This window comes from Mytilus trossulus, chromosome 10 (genome assembly GCF_036588685.1).
Source record: "Mytilus trossulus isolate FHL-02 chromosome 10, PNRI_Mtr1.1.1.hap1, whole genome shotgun sequence".
In the NCBI taxonomy this organism is placed as follows: Eukaryota; Metazoa; Mollusca; class Bivalvia; order Mytilida; family Mytilidae; genus Mytilus; species Mytilus trossulus.
Window position 1 is genome coordinate 4,996,469 of NC_086382.1, and position 20,498 is coordinate 5,016,966.

Consider the following 20,498-nt stretch of genomic DNA (forward strand, 5'->3'; position numbering starts at 1 on the left):
TCCATGTGCAAAGGGAGAGAACTTAAAATATCTCATAAAAAAAACCACTGTAATATATTCAATTTTATTGTTTTATGCTCATTTTTTGTATTTTCTTTTACAAGTTGCAAAATACATCACAATATTTCTCTGGTTTTGAAAAAGTAAATGTACAGGCAAATGTTCAATGTGAACATACAACTGTATGAACTGAGTCTAAATGAAAGGCTGGGATTGCTAAATATAATGCCATTGTAATACATGTATTTTGGTGCAAACATTTAGCAAAAAGAAATTTGCTTACGCCAAAAAATACAACAGAACTATTTTTTAATATAAATCAAAACATCCATTTCTGAAATGGTCAAAATAAAGCAAACTAAAAAATAATTTAATCCTGCCATTATAAACAGACTGTTATCAATTTCACAATTTTCACTGTAAAATATTCTGTGGTGAATTACAGAACAATAATGAGTCTAACTCTACATGAATGCAAGTAGCAAAGTGTCTGTATAGAAATTATATTAAATATAAAAGAGCAATGGATTAAAAATTTATGTAATCATTTCAAGATTACAATTGCAAATTGCCATAAAATCATTTCTAATGTTTAAGTCGATAGAAAATGTCTTCTTCATCTTCTATTGAACATTGTTTGACTACTTGAAAATGAAATCCCTGACATAATATGCTCTGAAAATGAATAGCATGTCTTTTTTTACATTTAAGAAAACAAAAATTAAAGCCAAGTGAAAATATGCAAACAAACAGTCCAAGGAGAACAGTACATTAAAAACTATGCTTGTCCACTGCTGTCAGGGACAGAAACATCATTTGATTGGCTCAGATTTCCTGTGGCACCATCTGATTGGTTACTGTTATCTTGGTTTGTATTGGATGGATCTTCACCAGGTGATGTATCACATGTTTCTCCTTGCTGTGTTGTAGAGTCTGCAGAACATGCCTGTGTTTTATCATCACAGTTTGAAGGAGATGTGTTCTCTTCTGAACACACTGTTCCTTCATCTAGAAGGGGTGTGTCACCATCAGCAGCACCATCTGCTGGTGTTTTTGTTGATGTTGATTCACTAACCTCCCCTGTGGCAGCCTTCCCAGAAGCTTCTGTTTCTAATTTTGTCATATCTGTAAAACATGTTTCTGAATGTAAAAGTGAGTGTATAAAAAATAGAGCAGTTTCAAAGGTTTTTAAGATAATAAAGTGAGATATCATCTGGAAAACAAAAGATGGATTTTCACTGCCTTCTGAGAAAAATAATAATGCAGTGCAAACCATCTTATTGTTTTACAATTGGTAATAAAACTGTGTTGACAAATTTGTTTTAACAACAGTTTTGAGTAGATGACATTATCTAAAAATTGTATTCCTTTTTAAATTTAAATTTCACATAATTTTCTTATAGATCTTTTTGTGTTTACCTGATCAGTTATTCAATCAATAACCAAACATATTCCTGCATCTTACATTTTTATTTGTATTTTCAATATAGTACAGAAGATATAAAATTAGTGATATAAGGGAGATAATTCAATTTTCCAATACATGTTCCACTAGGAAATGAATTCTGCTTGATTTAGGAGATGGTTGGTGTAAATCATTCAGAAATATTCTAATATGGGACACATGTTAATGTGATAAATATAAATCTTACTACAATAAATAAAACAAGCATTCTGTGAGTACTGCATGGCAATACATAGTCCCCTACCAGTTAACATTTCATTGTATTGGAATACAATTCTAACTTGATCTATAACTTAATTTGCTGGACTGACTGATGTACAGACAGACAGAAGGAGTGCAAAACCTAAAGTCCCCTTAGACTTTGTTGGTAGAGGATCAATAAGTCTGTTGAGCCAAAGCTTTAACATACTTTATCATCCAGAGATATTGGTCTGATACAGAGCCAAATATTGAAGTCAAATTAGCCACATTTAAAAACAACAACATACCCATTCCTGATGCCTCCAGTACTTTTCTACCTAGCCTTTCTGCCTGCATGGCTCTACAGAGAGATTCTAATTTGTTGATCTTGGCCATCAACATTGGTTTCTCTTTATCATAGGCTTGTTTCTGAAACAAACATACAAATTAATATTATTTAACATACTATACCAATTTAATATTATTTAACATACTATACCAATTTTTGAAATATCATTTAAAGAATATATATATGTCAAGTTCATCCAAAATACAAAGAAAAGGGTATCCTTAGGGCAATACATTAACCAATAATTAAAGCATTAGACTGAAAGTATGTATTTAAAGGTTACCCGACTGACATTTCTATTTTATAAGCTGTACCTGCACAATTTTTTCTTCATTCATTGGAAAATTAGTTTGTCTATTTAGGTACAAAATACCTGCATGTATAGACAATATACATCAGACTATCTAAATAGCATGTACATGTATGTACTATAGAATTGAATAGAATAGAATAGAATGTTTTTATTTCCCAAATTACAGGGCCCATAAAGGGCATAAAATCAGATACAATTGATTTACATAATTGGTAACAACAACAATAATAGAGGCATATACAAATATATATGGAATATATGGTCAGAATCAAGCTAAAAACCACATATTTATTGTGAATAAAAGAATAATAAAATTACATTATACATGTATATGTATTTATTCTTAAATTATTTACTTGACTTAGTGTCAGTGTTCATACATGATCTCCTTAATTCAAAACAGTCACAAATATAACAGCCCATAAATAGTACTTTTTTTGATATTATTGAAATACTGACCAATCAAACCTATTTTATAGAATGTAACTGTATTTTGTCAAGGTGAAATTTGCATAAAGAAAACTGCTCTTTTGTATACTACGACTATTGAAGGAGATTTTACAGTTGACAAGATTGCATAATTTCATTTTTTTTCAAAAACAACAAAAAATGCATTTTTATCTATCACACTTTTTTTAATGGGAAAATATATATGTATATAGCACATGCAATGCACACACCAATGACATATATACATGAAGTTTTGTTTATCTCAATAATAGACTACCGAAGCCATATTCAGTAAAACCTTTTTGGAATTTTGTGTCCTCAATGCTCAACAAGTTTTGTCCTTTTTTTTTTTTTTTTTTTTTATCTTTTTTTCATTTGAGCATCACTGATGAGTTTTAAGAAGTCAAAATTCATGTCTGGCGTACAAATTTTGGCATGTATGATGATTCTATTGTTTATCCTTTTAAATCTTTTGTTTGTTATATGCTATATGTAAATACTTACTTCTTCTACCATATCTAATAAAGCTTTGTTAGCATTTTCCCATTTGTTTTTCCATGCTGCCCCATCTTTCTCTAACTTCTTTATTCTCTTTGTCATCTGAAAGTAAACTAAGGTTAGCAACTCTACCGAAACATTATATACAATCTAGTTGTCTATCTTTTTTTTGGTCTCCCAAAGAGAGAAATCAACGGAATTATTCTTTTTTTTTCTCAATGTTGTAAAACTGACTTCTTTTTGGTATTTAACAATTTCTCTATCATAATCATATCCACAATATTGAAACAGTTGTGCAAATAAATGCAGTTGGAAGCATTTTTTTTTAGTATTATATAGTATTATTTCATTTATACATGTGATGCATGTTATACCTTTATATTAGAGTATCTGAAACAATTTTTACAGAAATCAGTTTCCTCTTTAGAATCTACAGGCCCAGAGTTCAAATTTAGGAAAATTTCAGTTAGGTATATGTTGAACTGTGGAGATGAATGTTACAGTCCCAAAAGCAATTTACATGTCTGAGCTGTTGAGTCAGCATGAAGACTGAAATATTGTTCTATTTGTTATAACCTTCAGCAATATATTATCCAAATAACTTATATTATCTCCTCTTTTTTTTTAAATCTTTGTCTAGTTCATTCTTCTTCCTCCCTTAATGTACATTTTGAACATTCAAACTATTTCTGGTTTGTCTATTCAAACTTTGCTAACAAATAACTATTGAGCAAAGTTTTTGTAAAATAGGTCAACCGCTTATTTTCATATTTCAACAAAGTACAAGTTTCCTGGAGACTAAAATTGTCAAAACCAAGGAATCAAGTATTATTGAAAATACAATTGTTCCTCAATCCACAAAAAAATTGAATCCATAAAATAAATGTATCTACATTATTCTATACATATTCCACTGACCTTATCCATTTCTGTTTTAAATTTCTGGAACATGTCGTTACTTTTATTAATGGTAGACTGGAATTCCTCATATCTCTCTTTGTACATGTTTAACTGAAAATAGTGTGATACATAGGTGATAAAAGTCAAATGAGGTCTGTTTCAATCATAACATATATATTTCTTACAATTTAATTACAAAGACTTTAACAGCCAGTCATCTACATGTACCAATAGTCTATTATTTTTGTAGAATAAGAAGCAATTACCAATCCAATATTGTTTGATGAATGAACATCCATAATATGATTTTAAGCATTAGAAACATGACTGAATCCACTTATGAGGCTAAAACAGTTCAAAATTCCAGAATATAACATTAACCAACCCCCTGTTTTGTTTATTCAGCTAAATTTTTAACCTTCTTTTAAGCCTTTTGTGGCTGGTCTTTTTTGGCTTTTTTATGACCTTTATGTTGTTTGTTTTTCATTTTACGTAAACAAATCAAAGTTGACCTTTTTTCATGATTAATGCTGATCATACATTTAACAGCAAATTTGTCCCCCCTGATGTGTATTAATACTTTCAGATTTTGTAAGCATATTTGTCTCTGATAAAATAAAATACCTGTGCCTCCAAAAGGACTGATTTCTTTTGTGCTTCTGTTGCTTGGAGTAACAGCTAAAAAAGAAAACAAAAAGTAAAGCAAACATTAGAATCAACATATTTTTCACAATACTAACATTAGGACATAACAGGTTTTGCAAAAATGAATAAACTAATAGTTTTAATTTGGAAAAAAATCATTGATATGTAGCATTTCCTGAAACCACAATACTTCTTTTTGGTATTATCATGACTATATATAAAATTTCATGTATACAGGAAAAATGTAATTTCCATGGAATCATGACTTTGTGGTTTTCAGCAACTAACTGTGCTTATATTAAACAATAGACTAAATTTTCTTCAGTATCTGATTTCTTTATTTTTTTGTTGTTTTCTTACTATTTACATTTCTAACTACCATTTTGAACTTCATTTTAAATTTAAAATAATTTTCATTTATCTTTTAAAACAATCTGACAACAAAGCTGTTCGTTTTTATATCAAAACATTGTTCGACTGAATTTCAACAGATTTTTTTTTCCATTTGATTGAATTTCACTTTCCATTCAACAATTGAAATGCTTTCTTTTTTTGAAAATTACTTGCATAAATATCTTTTTAAACATTATATCAATATCGATATTTGACAAATTTTGTCCTAGTTAACATGACAGGACCAGCCTTACCACTTCTTTTTCTCTTTTTGATCTTTCTTGTTCTTCCTTTAGTATTGCATTTGACTGAGCTAACCTGGCATCAGCTAACTTTTGTTCTAGTTCTCTATGTTGCATCACCTTTTCTACTTGCTGAAAATGACAATAAAAATATTGTTCTTTTGAATATCAAACATGTACAATTAAATAGGTTGTCTTATCCCAGATCAACCACATTTATATAACTTGTATTTCAAAATGTTTCAAATGTAGGCTTTTGTATGTGAGAAATAGACTTTGAACATGTTGAAGTTAAACATGAATAAATAAAGAGTAAAATATAGGTCAGAGTGACCAACTTTTCTGTAGACTTATACTCACTATACATGCTATATATACATAATTTCAACAGGATATTTGAATTCACTACATTAGCTGGCAAGCTCTGTGTTTACATTTTGTAGCATTGCATTCTTTAATACATTTGCTCTAGTTTCATATATTGTTTTATGAACTTTTAAAGTTTGCTAACTTATCCTATAGATCAGTGGTTGTTCTTTGTTGCTGTGTTACAAATTTGTTTTTTAAGTGTTTTACATTTTTGATTTCAGGGCTTTTTATAGCTGAATATGCGGTATGAGCTTTGCTCATTATTGAATGTGCACAGTGACCTATAAGTGTTAATTTTAATGTCATTTGGTCTCTTATGGAGATTTGTCTTATTGGCAATCATACCACATCTTCTTTTTTATATCTATGTCTTCCTCTTTTACCTTTTCTCTAGTTTCGTATTGTTCTATAAACTTTTTAAGTTTACTGGCTAATTCTGTATTTTCCTCTCGTAACTTTGTATTTCTTACCTTTTCTCTAGTTTCATATTGTTCTATAAACTTTTTAAGTTTGCTGGCTAACTCTATATCCTCTCGTAACTTTGTATTCTTACCTTTTCTCTTGTTTCATATTGTTCTATAAACTTTTTAAGTTTACTGGCTAACTCTGTGTTTTCCTCTCGTAACTTTGTATTCTTACCTTTTCTCTTGTTTCATATTGTTCTATGAACTTTTTAAGTTTGCTGGCTAACTCTGTATTTTCCTCTCGTAACTTTGTATTCTTACCTTTTCTCTTGTTTCATATTGTTCTATAAACTTTTTAAGTTTACTGGCTAACTCTGTGTTTTCCTCTCGTAACTTTGTATTCTTACCTTTTCTCTTGTTTCATATTGTTCTATAAACTTTTTAAGTTTACTGGCTAACTCTGTGTTTTCCTCTCGTAACTTTGTATTCTTACCTTTTCTCTTGTTTCATATTGTTCTATAAACTTTTTAAGTTTACTGGCTAACTCTGTATTTTCCTCTCATAACTTTGTATTCTTACCTTTTCTCTTGTTTCATATTGTTCTATAAACTTTTTAAGTTTACTGGCTAACTCTGTATTTTCCTCTCGTAACTTTGTATTCTTACCTTTTCTCTAGTTTCATATTATTCTATAAACTTTTTAAGTTTACTGGCTAACTCTGTATTTTCCTCTCGTAACTTTGTATTTCTTACCTTTTCTCTAGTTTCATATTGTTCTATAAACTTTTTAAGTTTGCTGGCTAACTCTATATCCTCTCGTAACTTTGTATTCTTACCTTTTCTCTTGTTTCATATTGTTCTATAAACTTTTTAAGTTTACTGGCTAACTCTGTATTTTCCTCTCGTAACTTTGTATTCTTACCTTTTCTCTAGTTTCATATTGTTCTATAAACTTTTTAAGTTTACTGGCTAACTCTGTATTTTCCTCTCGTAACTTTGTATTTCTTACCTTTTCTCTAGTTTCATATTGTTCTATAAACTTTTTAAGTTAACTCTGTATTTTCCTCTCGTAACTTTGTATTCTTACCTTTTCTCTAGTTTCATATTGTTCTATAAACTTTTTAAGTTTACTGGCTAACTCTGTATTTTCTTCTCGTAGCTTTGTGTTTCTTACCTTTTCTCTAGTTTCATATTGTTCTATAAACTTTTTAAGTTTACTGGCTAACTCTGTATTTTCCTCTCGTAACTTTGTATTTCTTACCTTTTCTCTAGTTTCATATTGTTCTATAAACTTTTTAAGTTTACTGGCTAACTCTGTATTTTCCTCTCGTAACTTTGTATTCTTACCTTTTCTCTAGTTTCATATTGTTCTATAAACTTTTTAAGTTTACTGGCTAACTCTGTATTTTCTTCTCGTAGCTTTGTGTTTCTTACCTTTTCTCTAGTTTCATATTGTTCTATAAACTTTTTAAGTTTACTGGCTAACTCTGTATTTTCCTCTCGTAACTTTGTATTCTTACCTTTTCTCTAGTTTCATATTGTTCTATAAACTTTTTAAGTTTACTGGCTAACTCTGTATTTTCCTCTCGTAACTTTGTATTCTTACCTTTTCTCTAGTTTCATATTGTTCTATAAACTTTTTAAGTTTACTGGCTAACTCTGTATTTTCCTCTCGTAACTTTGCATTCTTACCTTTTCTCTTGTTTCATATTGTTCTATAAACTTTTTAAGTTTACTGGCTAACTCTGTATTTTCCTCTCGTAACTTTGTATTCTTACCTTTTCTCTAGTTTCATATTGTTCTATAAACTTTTTAAGTTTACTGGCTAACTCTGTATTTTCCTCTCGTAACTTTGTATTCTTACCTTTTCCCTTGTTTCATATTGTTCTATAAACTTTTTAAGTTTACTGGCTAACTCTGTATTTTCCTCTCGTAGCTTTGTGTTTCTTTCATGATGATCTTGCATTTGTTGTTGAATCTCACCAATAGTTGTCTAGAAATATCAATGTACAACTGGTCAATATAGAAAGGTTATCAAAATAACTTACTTTCAAATTATTTTTAGAGAAAATTCATAAATTTGCATTTCAAACTTTATAAAATATTTTGCAGCAAAAACGACATGTTAACATTCGCAGAAAAGAAATGACTTCTCCGACTAAACAATGAATGTAGAGTAAAAAACAATCAATTAATATGGTAAAACCATATAATTTTCCTGTGGTTCACTTCAATAAGACAAAAGATATTTATTCAACTTATTTGATGGTTAATCTAAGGATTGACTAATTTAAGACTTTTTACCCCTGATTTTATATTGAATAAATAGCCAAGCTGGTGACTGCAGTCTAGAATTGGTTTGATGTGATCATATGTCTATCCTTTAAGACCTTTGGTGAACTAGTATTGTTAGGTTGCTGTCTCAGTGTTGTTTAAAGTGCATATTCACAAATATATACCTGGAATTTCCCTGATATTTCTTTTCTCTTTTCATCTTCTTCTCTGGCTCTTTGTAAACTTTCTTGCTGAAAAATAAATTAAAATTATACAATAATGCACAAAAACAGCAATCAATATCTAATACAGGTTTTCTACAACGGGCTTATAAAACATACATGTTGACATTTAAATATTTCAATATCCTGCTTGAAAATTATATTTTGTTCCGCTATTTAGTTTACCAACATATTTTTTGGGGGGGAAGGAAGGTAAAGTAACTCTCATGACTGACTGACTTTGCTTTTAGCTAAATGCCAGGAGTGTTCTGGCAGTAAAATCTACAGAATCATAACTAATTCCCATGGGGAAACAATTTAAAACAATACAATTTCCTCTTCAAACTTTTACATCTTTACACAAAATCTTTTGGAGGTGTACTGATTGCCATTTTAGTCTGGGAAGATATGGTTTCATTGTTTGTTGAAATAAGGATTCAAATAAGTAACTGCAATATTTTCATTGACTCTTAGACCAATTATTCTTGTATTTAATCTTTTTTTGGGGTAAATAATACCAATGAGGGAAGCCGTCTCGAAACTGAAGTTTGTTGTTACACTACTAACCCTAATAACTTGGTTGTGTTTCTGTAACTCTCTACACAATCCCTCCAGTTTACTTTTAGCCATTACTGCTTTTGTGTGCTCAGTTTGTAACTGATCTTTTTCTCTTGTTGTCTGAAAATATTTATGTGTATTGTATATTAAAAAGACATTTTTATTTTTTACTAAGATTTATGAACAATGATGAAGATACTGTGTATTCATTTACATTCAATTTTCAAAAAGGTGTCCAATTTTCATGGATTTACTGAAAACTTGCATTTTCATGGATATTTAATTTCGTGGTTTTCCCAACCTTTGTACATGTATACAAAGTTAAATGAAATATGTTATTTGTTGAACATTTGAATTGTGGTTAACATGTACCAGGGAACCCACGAAAATTGGTATTCAACAAAAGAATCCACAGTAGTGTTGAAATAGATTTGACAGATATTTTACATATCTGATGCATTTGCTACAGTGGTTCAAATTGCAAACTTTTTATGTATATTTAATCTTAATTTCTCACTTTTATCATTTAAATGTACAGTCAAACCTGTATAAAGTAGTCACTCCTCAGAAGTATTAAAAGTGACTGTTTTAAATGAAGATTCCAAGATTTCCAATTCTGACAATGCCTTAATCATGGCAAATTACTTTAGACATGTTAGAGTTCTCAACTGGTAGGTTATTTTTTTGGAACAGTGAAATAAAGAAAGCAAACCGGATTTCCTGCAGAGGTCAACCCTGACCTGATCAGCTCTGAATATGGATTGTGATTGTATATTTGACACAGTTTTGGTTTGTGACACAAAATGAATGTATACAACTGAAAAATTTGAAATTGGACATTTACTTATTATAATATTTATGGTCCAATATCCAAAATATAAGTACATTGTTAGACTCAGCATATTATAGAACCCCAGGAATTCACTTCATGAAAAAATAAATGAATAGCATTCAGAAAATTAGTTTATAATTAGGAATAACAAACAATAAAAGAGAGAATGGAAATGGGGAATGTGTGAAAGAGTTAACAACCCAATGAGTCTTCATTTCAGATAGAAAATCCCACTCCTGGAGGCTGGCTTCAGCTGGTCCCTGTATAAACTTATTTTCTGAATTCTATGTATATTTTTTTTAAATGACATTAATCTGTATGTACAAATGTCTACTCACCACACTAAGTTTACGCTGCATTTGTTTGACTGTAGAATTTACAGTTCTGTGTTCCTCATGGAGATCAGCATACTTTTTACACAAGGCAGCTAATTTTTCTTCTGTCGTATGTAGGCTGTTCAAAGCTCTCAGAATATGATCTACAGAAAAAATAAAACTTCCAAAGTTTTGAATCGTAATCTAGCTCTCAGAATGTGATTTACAGAAAAAAATAATCCTAGATTTCAATTGTACTCTAGCTCACAGAATGTGATCATCAGAAAAAACATATGCAGATTCCTAACCTAGCTCTCAGAATATAGAAAACACATAAATTTTACAAAGCTCTGAATCTAGTCCTTTTTATAGAATTTCTTGTTACTGTTTTACCTGTCAATATGATATGAAAATTTCAAAAACCTTCATATTTAATTTAGCTTGATGAGATTAAGACACATACCAACGACCACAAATTTTGCACATCCAGTTACGTTTTTGGTTGAAGAAAGAACTGCGTAAAAACCAAGATCTCTATTTTTAAAACTTTAAAAACAACAAGCAGGGCAAGAATTATGTGGGTGTTGATTAATTACAAAACCGACTTTTCTTTAATCTTTTTTCAGGTGTTGCTGAAAGATTCAAGATGATTGTGCAATCACATCAATAATTTGTTATTCTGATAATGCTAAAAAAAAAGCTTAAACATTCCATGGAGAAGTGCCAGAGTCAAAATGCACCAGTGATTTGTTTTGAAACGAAATATGAAGTGGATTTATAAAAACACATGCTAGTCTGTTTCTGTTCAAAAATAAACAATCAACTTTGAAGATAGTAATTTACAGATCATTAAATTATAACAATACACAAATGTAATGTAATAAACTGTTAGATATTACGTCAATCAATCCTTTCCTGTGGCAAGTGGTTTATAATCTGTTTAACTTACTATCCTGATATATATACTAGTACACATGCACTATTGTTATCATCAGTGAAGTTCAAGGACACCAAGATAAAACAATTTTCTTTTTTATACAATCAACAAGATAAAAGTTTTTAAGTTATTAAAAAACAAACTACAAAAATATTTTTTTCAGTTAACACCTGTATCAGAACCTAGACATGCTAGATACCCCTTGGTCTAAAAATATCAATATAAGATTCAACTATAAAAAAAATACTGTAGCAAACCCCCCAAAAATTGCTTCCAATTTTTTTTTATTTTTTCATCCATTTCCAAAGTTTCTGAAATTGAATCTTCAAAATATTACATTCAAGAAACAGACAGATGTCTCTTCTTCACAGAGGAAAAATGCATCATTCTTCTCACATGGAATCTAATCTGATATCTATCTTAACGTTTACTTGTTATGCTACTGAAATTTTGACAGATGGTGTCCTTGACCTTCACTTAAAACATATTGATCAATGATGTTGAATACTCTGAACATTTGGAAATATTTTTGGCTCCTAATTTACATTTTTATACAAGCCAGGTTGTGTAATCTTTGTTCTAGACGGGGTTCACTGAATAATAAAAATTGTATGTATCAAAGAGAATTGAATAACAAGAATATGTGATAGTAAAAGTGTTAGTCTTTGAAACTGAAAAATTTAATTCCATGACATTTACCATTTTTACCTATAGTTTTATCCTCCTTCTTTTTACTTTTTTTGTCAATTTTTTTGGAATCAGTGTCCTCTTTTTTCTTGTTTTTATCTTCGGATAGATCGGTTTTCTCCCCATTTATTTTCAGATCTCTACTCAATGCCTCCTCTAACCCTTCCGACCCAGTACTGGCATGCATGGAGCCATTCTGACTGTCAGGAGATCCATCTCTCTCAGCAGGGTCTGGGGCTGTCATCTGTTGGACCAGGGAAGACAGAGCACTCTCACTCAAACCGGAGATCTCAGAGTTCACACCTTGTTCTTGATTTAATTGTTCTGTGGCAAAATTTTCTATGAATAGAGAGAAAGTGACTTGTATACATATACGATAATTAATAATTGATATAGATACATGTAGTGCATTGTTTCTATAAATAAATTCATGATAAAAGTCTATTTATTGTTGCATTATCAATGATTATTGATCACCGATACATCCCCCTTTTAAGTATATCTTTTGAACCGTAACCGTAAATGTGCACAAAATTAAACTTGACCTGTATATTACATGTTTTAAGGTCAAATCAGTGTCTTCAAAGTGTTTAAATTTCAAATGAATGTGTTAAGTGGATCATTAACCTTCATCAAGCTGCCATAAAAATATAGTGGCTGCTTGGAAAATGATCATCATGATCATTGATGATTCAAGTACATGTATTATACTTAATAATTGTTCTAGATCTACATGAAGTATTCTGTCAATAAATAAAGAGACAATGATCAATTCTGTTATACATTTTGATTGAATACTATGCAGTTATAATCATGATCATGGTTATACATGTACATGCATGCAATTTTTACATGTAACAATTTATAATGGTGTTGTTCAGTGATTGACGCTGGTTCATGTCTGCTTTTTGTTTTTTGTAAATGGTTTTGTTATAAATTAGGTTAGTACATGTGCATGTACATGTAGTAGTTTTCTTATTTGAACTATTTCACATTTTTTTTCATATTTCATGTATTTGGACCTTTACCATTTTGTTTACAGCGGACTATACAGTGTGGGGTTTTCTCATTGTTTATGATGTTGAATGCCATTCATTGACCTATAATTGCTCAATATGAACTCTGGTGGATAGTTATCACATTGGCAATCCTACACATATACTTCTTTTATAATAGCAAGAAAAATATTTATTGTTTCCATAATAAATACTTTATGAATCCTGGACCATATGGCCTCTTTGTACTCAAGACGGAATTCATACATGAACCTACCAACTTTCTCCATGACTTCAATTATGCGTAAATCCTCTGCAATAAGCTGATGATAATAATCAAAACTTTGAAGTTCTCCGACAGGAAACGATTGTTTTTGTTCTACCTCTTTTAAATCCTCAACGTCAATTAACGATTCCTCTTTACACTTGCTATCACTATCAAAGCTATCTTGCTGATAAACAGTCACTGAATCTTTCCGTGGATACTTTAATACAGATTTAACTTCCACACCGGAAAGAGTCACGGGCTCGACGAAACAATCTAAATCTGAAAGATCCTCTGACAGTACTTCTTCTCCTAACCAAGCAACTGATTGATTAGATGCAGAAAAAGTATCTGGGGCTTGGTCTGTGTCTATAGAGACAAGATCGGGAATTTGTTCACAAGCAGTCGCAATCTGAACTTGATGCTCAAAATATGACGAAAGTTCTGATTTTACTTCCTGCTTTGAAAAAGATTCGTTCACTGGTTGTGCTATCTGAACAACTTCTGGTTCAGCTAGTGGTTCAGGCACAGGCTTTATCTCTTCTCTTTCGTCTGGATGCTGAAAAAAGAAAAGCAGAATTATTGACTCAAGTCCAAAAACAACATTATTTTGTCTACATGTAGATCTATGCTACTAGCTACATGTAGCATGACTATACATACTGGTAGCTAGTTTTATATATAACTTATGGTGTAAGCTAGCGCTGTTCCCCATGCTACCAGTCTTATTGAAAAGTTGAGATGAAGAACAGCATTAAAAGCACATTTTCTTCACTTTTACAGGTATTATGTACATATGTATGTAAGGCATGTGTACATTTGTAGGGATGTTGTGTCATGAGTGATATCATCTTTCCATTACTGCAATAAATCTGTCATTCTGTATAACAATTGATTCTTATCATCATAATCATTAGAACAAAAAGTGTGTAAAAACATCTAAACTTTCATCCATGCTACATGTATTATGATTATCTTTCAATATTGTTACATTTATTTACTACTCATTCTTAAATTATGTATTGTTTACAAAAATATTTGTTAATAATTTATAATTGCTTAAAATGTTAGCTTAAGGATGTTCGCTGCTCAGTTTCAAAATAAATAACTTTTCATAAAACTATTATGTACATTGATAGGGAATAAATTGAGGAATCCAAAAAGCAAAAAAAAATTATGGGTCATTGTGCTTGTTTTCAAGATATTAGCCTTTGTAATTTTAGCGGGAAAATGTTCTCTCTTGATTTTTCATAGCTTTATCATTGACCAGTTAAAGTTCTCAAATACTATTAAAAAATAAATAAAATTTTATAAGACTTTTACAAATGACTTATAATTATACAAGTAAAAGATTTATAAAAAGAAAAAGGGGGGTTCATGGGCAAAAAAATTTAAGGCATTCAAATGGTTAACACAAGAGGATTCCGAAAATCTGACAAAAATTCCAAAACATGACAAGCAGACATCCTTAATATAAAATCTCTTGATTGATTTTTGGTGTTTAATGCCACTTTGACTTTCAGCACCTTCAGCTACATGTATACATGTATATTTTGATGGCCAGCGTTAATTGGAAGAGGAAGCTGGAGTGCCCACAGAACACCAATCAAGAAAATCAGTGATACTTATCAATTAAGATCAAAGTATAGGCACCTGCAATGTGCGAGTCTAATTCCCAACCTGAGTTTACAGGTCAGTGATACATTAGAGGACTACTTAGACCACTCAACACATTCAACAACCAAGGTCCCCTTATGAATCAATAAATAAGAAAAGCAGGTAGTTTTAGACCTTTACTGACCATTGCCTAAAATGATTCTATGGATATGTAAACTGTACATGTAAACTGTATAGATCTATAATTTTAAATTTAAAACATTCACCTGAACTTTAGTCAACAAATTTGCTATTAGTCATCATAGCACTGAGAAATTATGGTAGCAAATTAAATTATATTTCTCCAAAAATACATGCAATTAATTAGTAACTGATTCGAACCATTTTACTGCACAGTATGTAAAGAATTGGAATACATTCTGATGTAGCTGTGTAAAGGATTGGAGGTATTAAAGTCTATGTATATCAACAGAAATATACAAGACGTCTTATATCACATCACGCAATATACATCAACAGACACAGGAATATAGCATTCCATCATGACAACCTGGCTACACTCCAAATCTTCTACAAATACATTTCTGTTATTATATTTCTTAATTAATTTCTTATCATGTTTACAATAAAATTCAATTTCCCAAAAAATTAGAAAAAAAAGATCAAAGAGAAGAGAAAATTGGCTAGAATCTCAACATACCTGTTTAATTTTTCTTGATTTTCCACGAAGAAAACATGAAGAGAGAGTTCTAAATGTTGAGAGGAACCAGGAGAATGCCATGCTATGTCATCTTCCTGGTATCAATTGTTTAGTCAATTTGGGGTTCAAGAAAGGGAGAACCAGGGGTAATACAGGTGCATGTGATTCCACACACACATATAAGATAACATCTAAGTATTCCCAGGCATTTACATAAAAAAACATGGAATGTCATATGGTTGTACTGTTACAATTGTATTGCTATTACTAAATGCAGGAAATTATGCACATGCATGCCATGGGATGGGACAATCATCAACACTGCTTGTTTGTCATTACTAGAGGTCTTTTTCTTTTTTTTAATTTATAAGGTAATTTAATTATCATGTATGGATAATAAAAATACACTGATATCTTAATAAGCTCTTTTGGATTTTAGTATACATGTATTTGTATTTCAACATTTAGTAGCTCTAGAGTAAAGATAGTACTCTTTGTTGTTCAAATCTCATAGAATTATATGAAAGATTAATAAATAATAATCACTGAACACCAGGCCTCCAAGAGCATTTGTATTTACTACATGTATGTACATTGTATACTATACTGTACAATGTTTCGTCTTCTTTGAATGTGTAATAGTTAGTCACTATGTCTATACATGTACTAGATGAGGAAACTTGTCTGGCTGCAAAAATAACACAGGAAATAACTACATGTGCTTTATGTACCATGAAAGTGCACTGAACAATAGAACACTTACCCTTAGCAGTGATATTGTTTGCCTTTAATTTGTGGAGAATACAGGCTTTTTCCCCTGGAGAAGAATCCCAATTTGAAAAAAAATGGCTTAAAATTATTCCCAAATAGACAACTTTTTTCCCAAACAGTGCAGTCTCAGTAGTAATTGTGCATGAATTCAAACTGAAAAACACTCATCTAAACATTTGTCATGCCTAAAATGACTATATGTGCACATTTGAGGGTCTATTTATGTATCATCACTGACAAAATGGGGTCTTATTTTAAAGCAGGGTTTGACTCTTGAAAGTGAGTCTGTAAAATGAAGTTTCAGTCAAATTCATGGTTTATTTTAAATTTCCCAATTTGATGAAAATGACACATATTTTCCCAATAAAAAGGGTAGAGGTAGTTATGAAAAAAGACAACAATATCACTGCTTAGTACAGTTACATGTATAATGTATAGTTCTAACTAAGACAATCCAAGTTCTAGACTCAAAGTAAATCAAGCTGTATATTTATTCCCCATTTTTAAACTGGTGATTCTTATAAAATATCATGAATTCTATTTACCAAGTTCAATTTTTATTATTTTTTTTAAAAAGGTTGAAATAGTACTTTGTGAATTTCATAGATTGTTCACCTTTGTTATAATAAACAATCATAATAAATTAAACATGAACTGAGGTAGAGATAATGTTAATTTTCAACTGAACTAGCTATATAGCTACATGTACATATCAAAGCCAAAAGTGTTCAGCTGATTCAATCCCAGTTCTGTTTTATAAACCTACAATGCACATTGAAATAGACCCCCTTGACTGCTTCCTCAATGTTAGATAGTAATTATAGGTGCAGACAGCCCCAATATTGAGGATGATCATGGTGATAAGTTTCTATAATTATCAACAAGATCATCACAGCTGGGGAAATATACATCTGGTAAGAAATGAATTCAAACTGAAAAACACTCATCTAAACATTTGTCATGCCTAAAATGACTATATGTGCACATTTGAGGGTCTATTTATGTATCATCACTGACAAAATGGGGTCTTATTTTAAAGCAGGGTTTGACTCTTGAAAGTGAGTCTGTAAAATGAAGTTTCAGTCAAATTCATGGTTTATTTTAAATTTCCCAATTTGATGAAAATGACACATATTTTCCCAATAAAAAGGGTAGAGGTAGTTATGAAAAAAGACAACAATATCACTGCTTAGTACAGTTACATGTATAATGTATAGTTCTAACTAAGACAATCCAAGTTCTAGACTCAAAGTAAATCAAGCTGTATATTTATTCCCCATTTTTAAACTGGTGATTCTTATAAAATATCATGAATTCTATTTACCAAGTTCAATTTTTATTATTTTTTTTAAAAAGGTTGAAATAGTACTTTGTGAATTTCATAGATTGTTCACCTTTGTTATAATAAACAATCATAATAAATTAAACATGAACTGAGGTAGAGATAATGTTAATTTTCAACTGAACTAGCTATATAGCTACATGTACATATCAAAGCCAAAAGTGTTCAGCTGATTCAATCCCAGTTCTGTTTTATAAACCTACAATGCACATTGAAATAGACCCCCTTGACTGCTTCCTCAATGTTAGATAGTAATTATAGGTGCAGACAGCCCCAATATTGAGGATGATCATGGTGATAAGTTTCTATAATTATCAACAAGATCATCACAGCTGGGGAAATATACATCTGGTAAGAAATGGTACACCTCTAATCATTCCTATCTGATTGATGCTAATTTGAAAATGATAGTTCCACATTGAGATCTTTGATAAGATTACATGATCAATACATTGTATCCTTAGGCCCTAGGGATCAGAAATAAAAAATGTGAAGACTTGTGTTCTAGGACCTTTAAGTTTCAATTCCAAAAAGAAAGTCCTTAATTATAAATACATAAAATAAAACTATATGGTTTTAATAATAGAATCAAAATATATATATATATATATTTTAAATTTTGTGTGACGTGCCTAGAATTTTTTTATTTTGTATGTAAATATACTTCTTTTTTTTTTTTAAATAATTACAAAAATGTAGTACCTTTTTAACTAATACCAGTTGTCAACTGGTATAAGTTAAAAAAAAAACTTGTATAATACTTCCATGGTTCTACATACATCATGTACATGTGCATTCAATAATTATGGTTGGTACATTTTTGACTTTTCTCAATTAAATGATAAATTCATCTTGCCTTAGTGTTATCTATTAAATATATATAAAAAAAATCATCTAATTAGAATTATATGGTCTCTCAAAAGTATTTTAATGCAAATTTTTAATTTGACATCTCTTGATTGGTTGCAATTGATGTTTCAATCTTTGGATAATTGGACCAGGACAGCATGAATTTCGTTTGATCAATTACAGCCAAGAGTGATTGAAACATTATACTATATATTCTATCAACACCATAAATTTGTACTCAATTAAGCAAGAGTTATTGAAACCTTAATGAAATTTCTAGCGGAGATGCTGTTTCAAAAATTAATTCTCAGCCATGCTACATTTACATGTTCAAATAGAACTAAAACAAAATAACAACATCTAAAAAAACATAATGTTTACAGACATACAATGTATATATGTATCAAGAATAAGAAGTACATACTTTGGTGGGATGTTTTGTATCTCCGTCATGGTTACTAGTTATAGAATTCCCCATTTCATTCCGAAAAAACAAAACTCTGACCAATTAATTAGAACTGGCCACTGACTATTACTTCTTTTTTTACATCTTATCCAAGAAGGCCAGCCAGAGAGCAATAGAAAACCCACTGGCATCTATCTAAATGATATCTGACAAATAACATTTATTATGTACATGATGTATTTCTTTGTTTATGAAATTAACATCTTGGAACTGTTGGCAAAGACTGCATGTGTATAGTTACAGCAGCTGTCTCATGCTGAAGTCTACCTGCTGAAGTTATGTAATTCATATTCAAATTCTACTTCTTTTAGAAACATCTTGAAATGATTTATGTTTTTTATCCCAAAATAAATCCATGAGCTTGAGGCCTCTTTTAAAAACAGCATGAACAGAGGGCAGATCAATCATTTGGGGCATATTGACTTTCAACATGTTCAAGTACATTTTTATATATATTTTCAACATCCATGTAATTATCAAAACTGATCATTGCCAAAAATAATATATAGTCCAAATTTTGACTATGGTAATAAGTTTAGAGACCATGTACAATTTATAATTTAATACAAAATGGTTCAGTAAAAAAGAAATCACTCCTGGGTGGGAGGAGGGTAATAAATACAAATGTACATAAATTTATTTTCACTTTTTACTGGTAATATAGTTGACTGAATGCGTGGAACACAGAAACAAATTTACACTGGGGAAATGAGGAAAAAATGTATGAAATCTTACTTCACCACAATTTGCTAGTAGAACACCAACAACACCACCCATACCATCTCTGACAAGATATAGAGATACACTGTAGATATGTCAATCACCAGACTAGACTCTCACATGCCTCTAATTACTGTCAGATGCTCTTCATTAATTACACGAGGGTCAGAGGGAGGGGTATTGGGACTATTGCATTTTTAATGATTTTTCACTAGAGATATATTGAACTGTGATGATTGACATCATTGGTGTACATACATGCATAAGTGATAAATATTTATTAATGTATCTGGCTGTATTTTCAAACTATGAGCCCCCTCCTTTTAAGAAGTTTTCCTTCTTCCTATACATGTACATGTACATACATCATGTACATGTACGTTTACATGTATATAAATTCATGCTCTTTTCAGTTGAAATACATTTTGTAGAAATCACCTGAACTTTTACACCACTTTCACATACAAAATCCCTTAAACAAATGTTAAAATTTTGAAATGAGGCCATAATAAATAATAGGTTTGTTTGCCCAAACGCTACCTACCCAGAAAAAAGCTGCCTTCTCAAATTCTTTTATTGTCCTGATTTGAAGAAGTTTTTTTTTAATCAAATACGCATGAAGACTAATAAACATCTGATACTTCAATTTCTTTTTTGAAAAAAAAAAAAGAAAATGCCTACCTACCTTCCCACTGTCTCAACCTTTGGGTATGGTTTGGGCAAACCAAAATGTTTAAGTGTGG

General features: G+C 30.4%; 1 protein-coding gene across 5 annotated transcripts; it reads right to left on the reverse strand.

The window, feature by feature from the left end:
- Positions 1–50: 50 nt before the first annotated feature.
- Positions 51–19,827, reverse strand: LOC134686749 (alpha-taxilin-like). 5 transcript variants are annotated; one of them, XM_063546475.1, is made up of 14 exons: positions 15,608–15,730; positions 13,303–13,849; positions 12,043–12,369; positions 10,431–10,570; positions 9,270–9,380; positions 8,667–8,732; positions 8,151–8,200; positions 6,444–6,522; positions 5,448–5,567; positions 4,780–4,833; positions 4,174–4,266; positions 3,262–3,357; positions 1,954–2,074; positions 51–1,125 (listed from the first exon to the last, which is right to left on the reverse strand). In XM_063546475.1, the coding sequence occupies exons 1-14, from the start codon at positions 15,686–15,688 to the stop codon at positions 779–781; spliced, it is 2,232 nt and encodes a 743-aa protein (XP_063402545.1). In that variant the 5' UTR covers positions 15,689–15,730; the 3' UTR covers positions 51–778. The 5 variants fall into 5 exon arrangements, with proteins under 5 accessions (XP_063402545.1, XP_063402548.1, XP_063402547.1 ...); XM_063546478.1 differs by lacking the exons at positions 6,444–6,522; positions 15,608–15,730 and adding an exon at positions 19,771–19,827 and having other exon boundaries at positions 8,072–8,200; XM_063546477.1 differs by lacking the exons at positions 6,444–6,522; positions 15,608–15,730 and adding an exon at positions 18,994–19,141 and having other exon boundaries at positions 8,072–8,200.
- Positions 19,828–20,498: the final 671 nt, after the last annotated feature.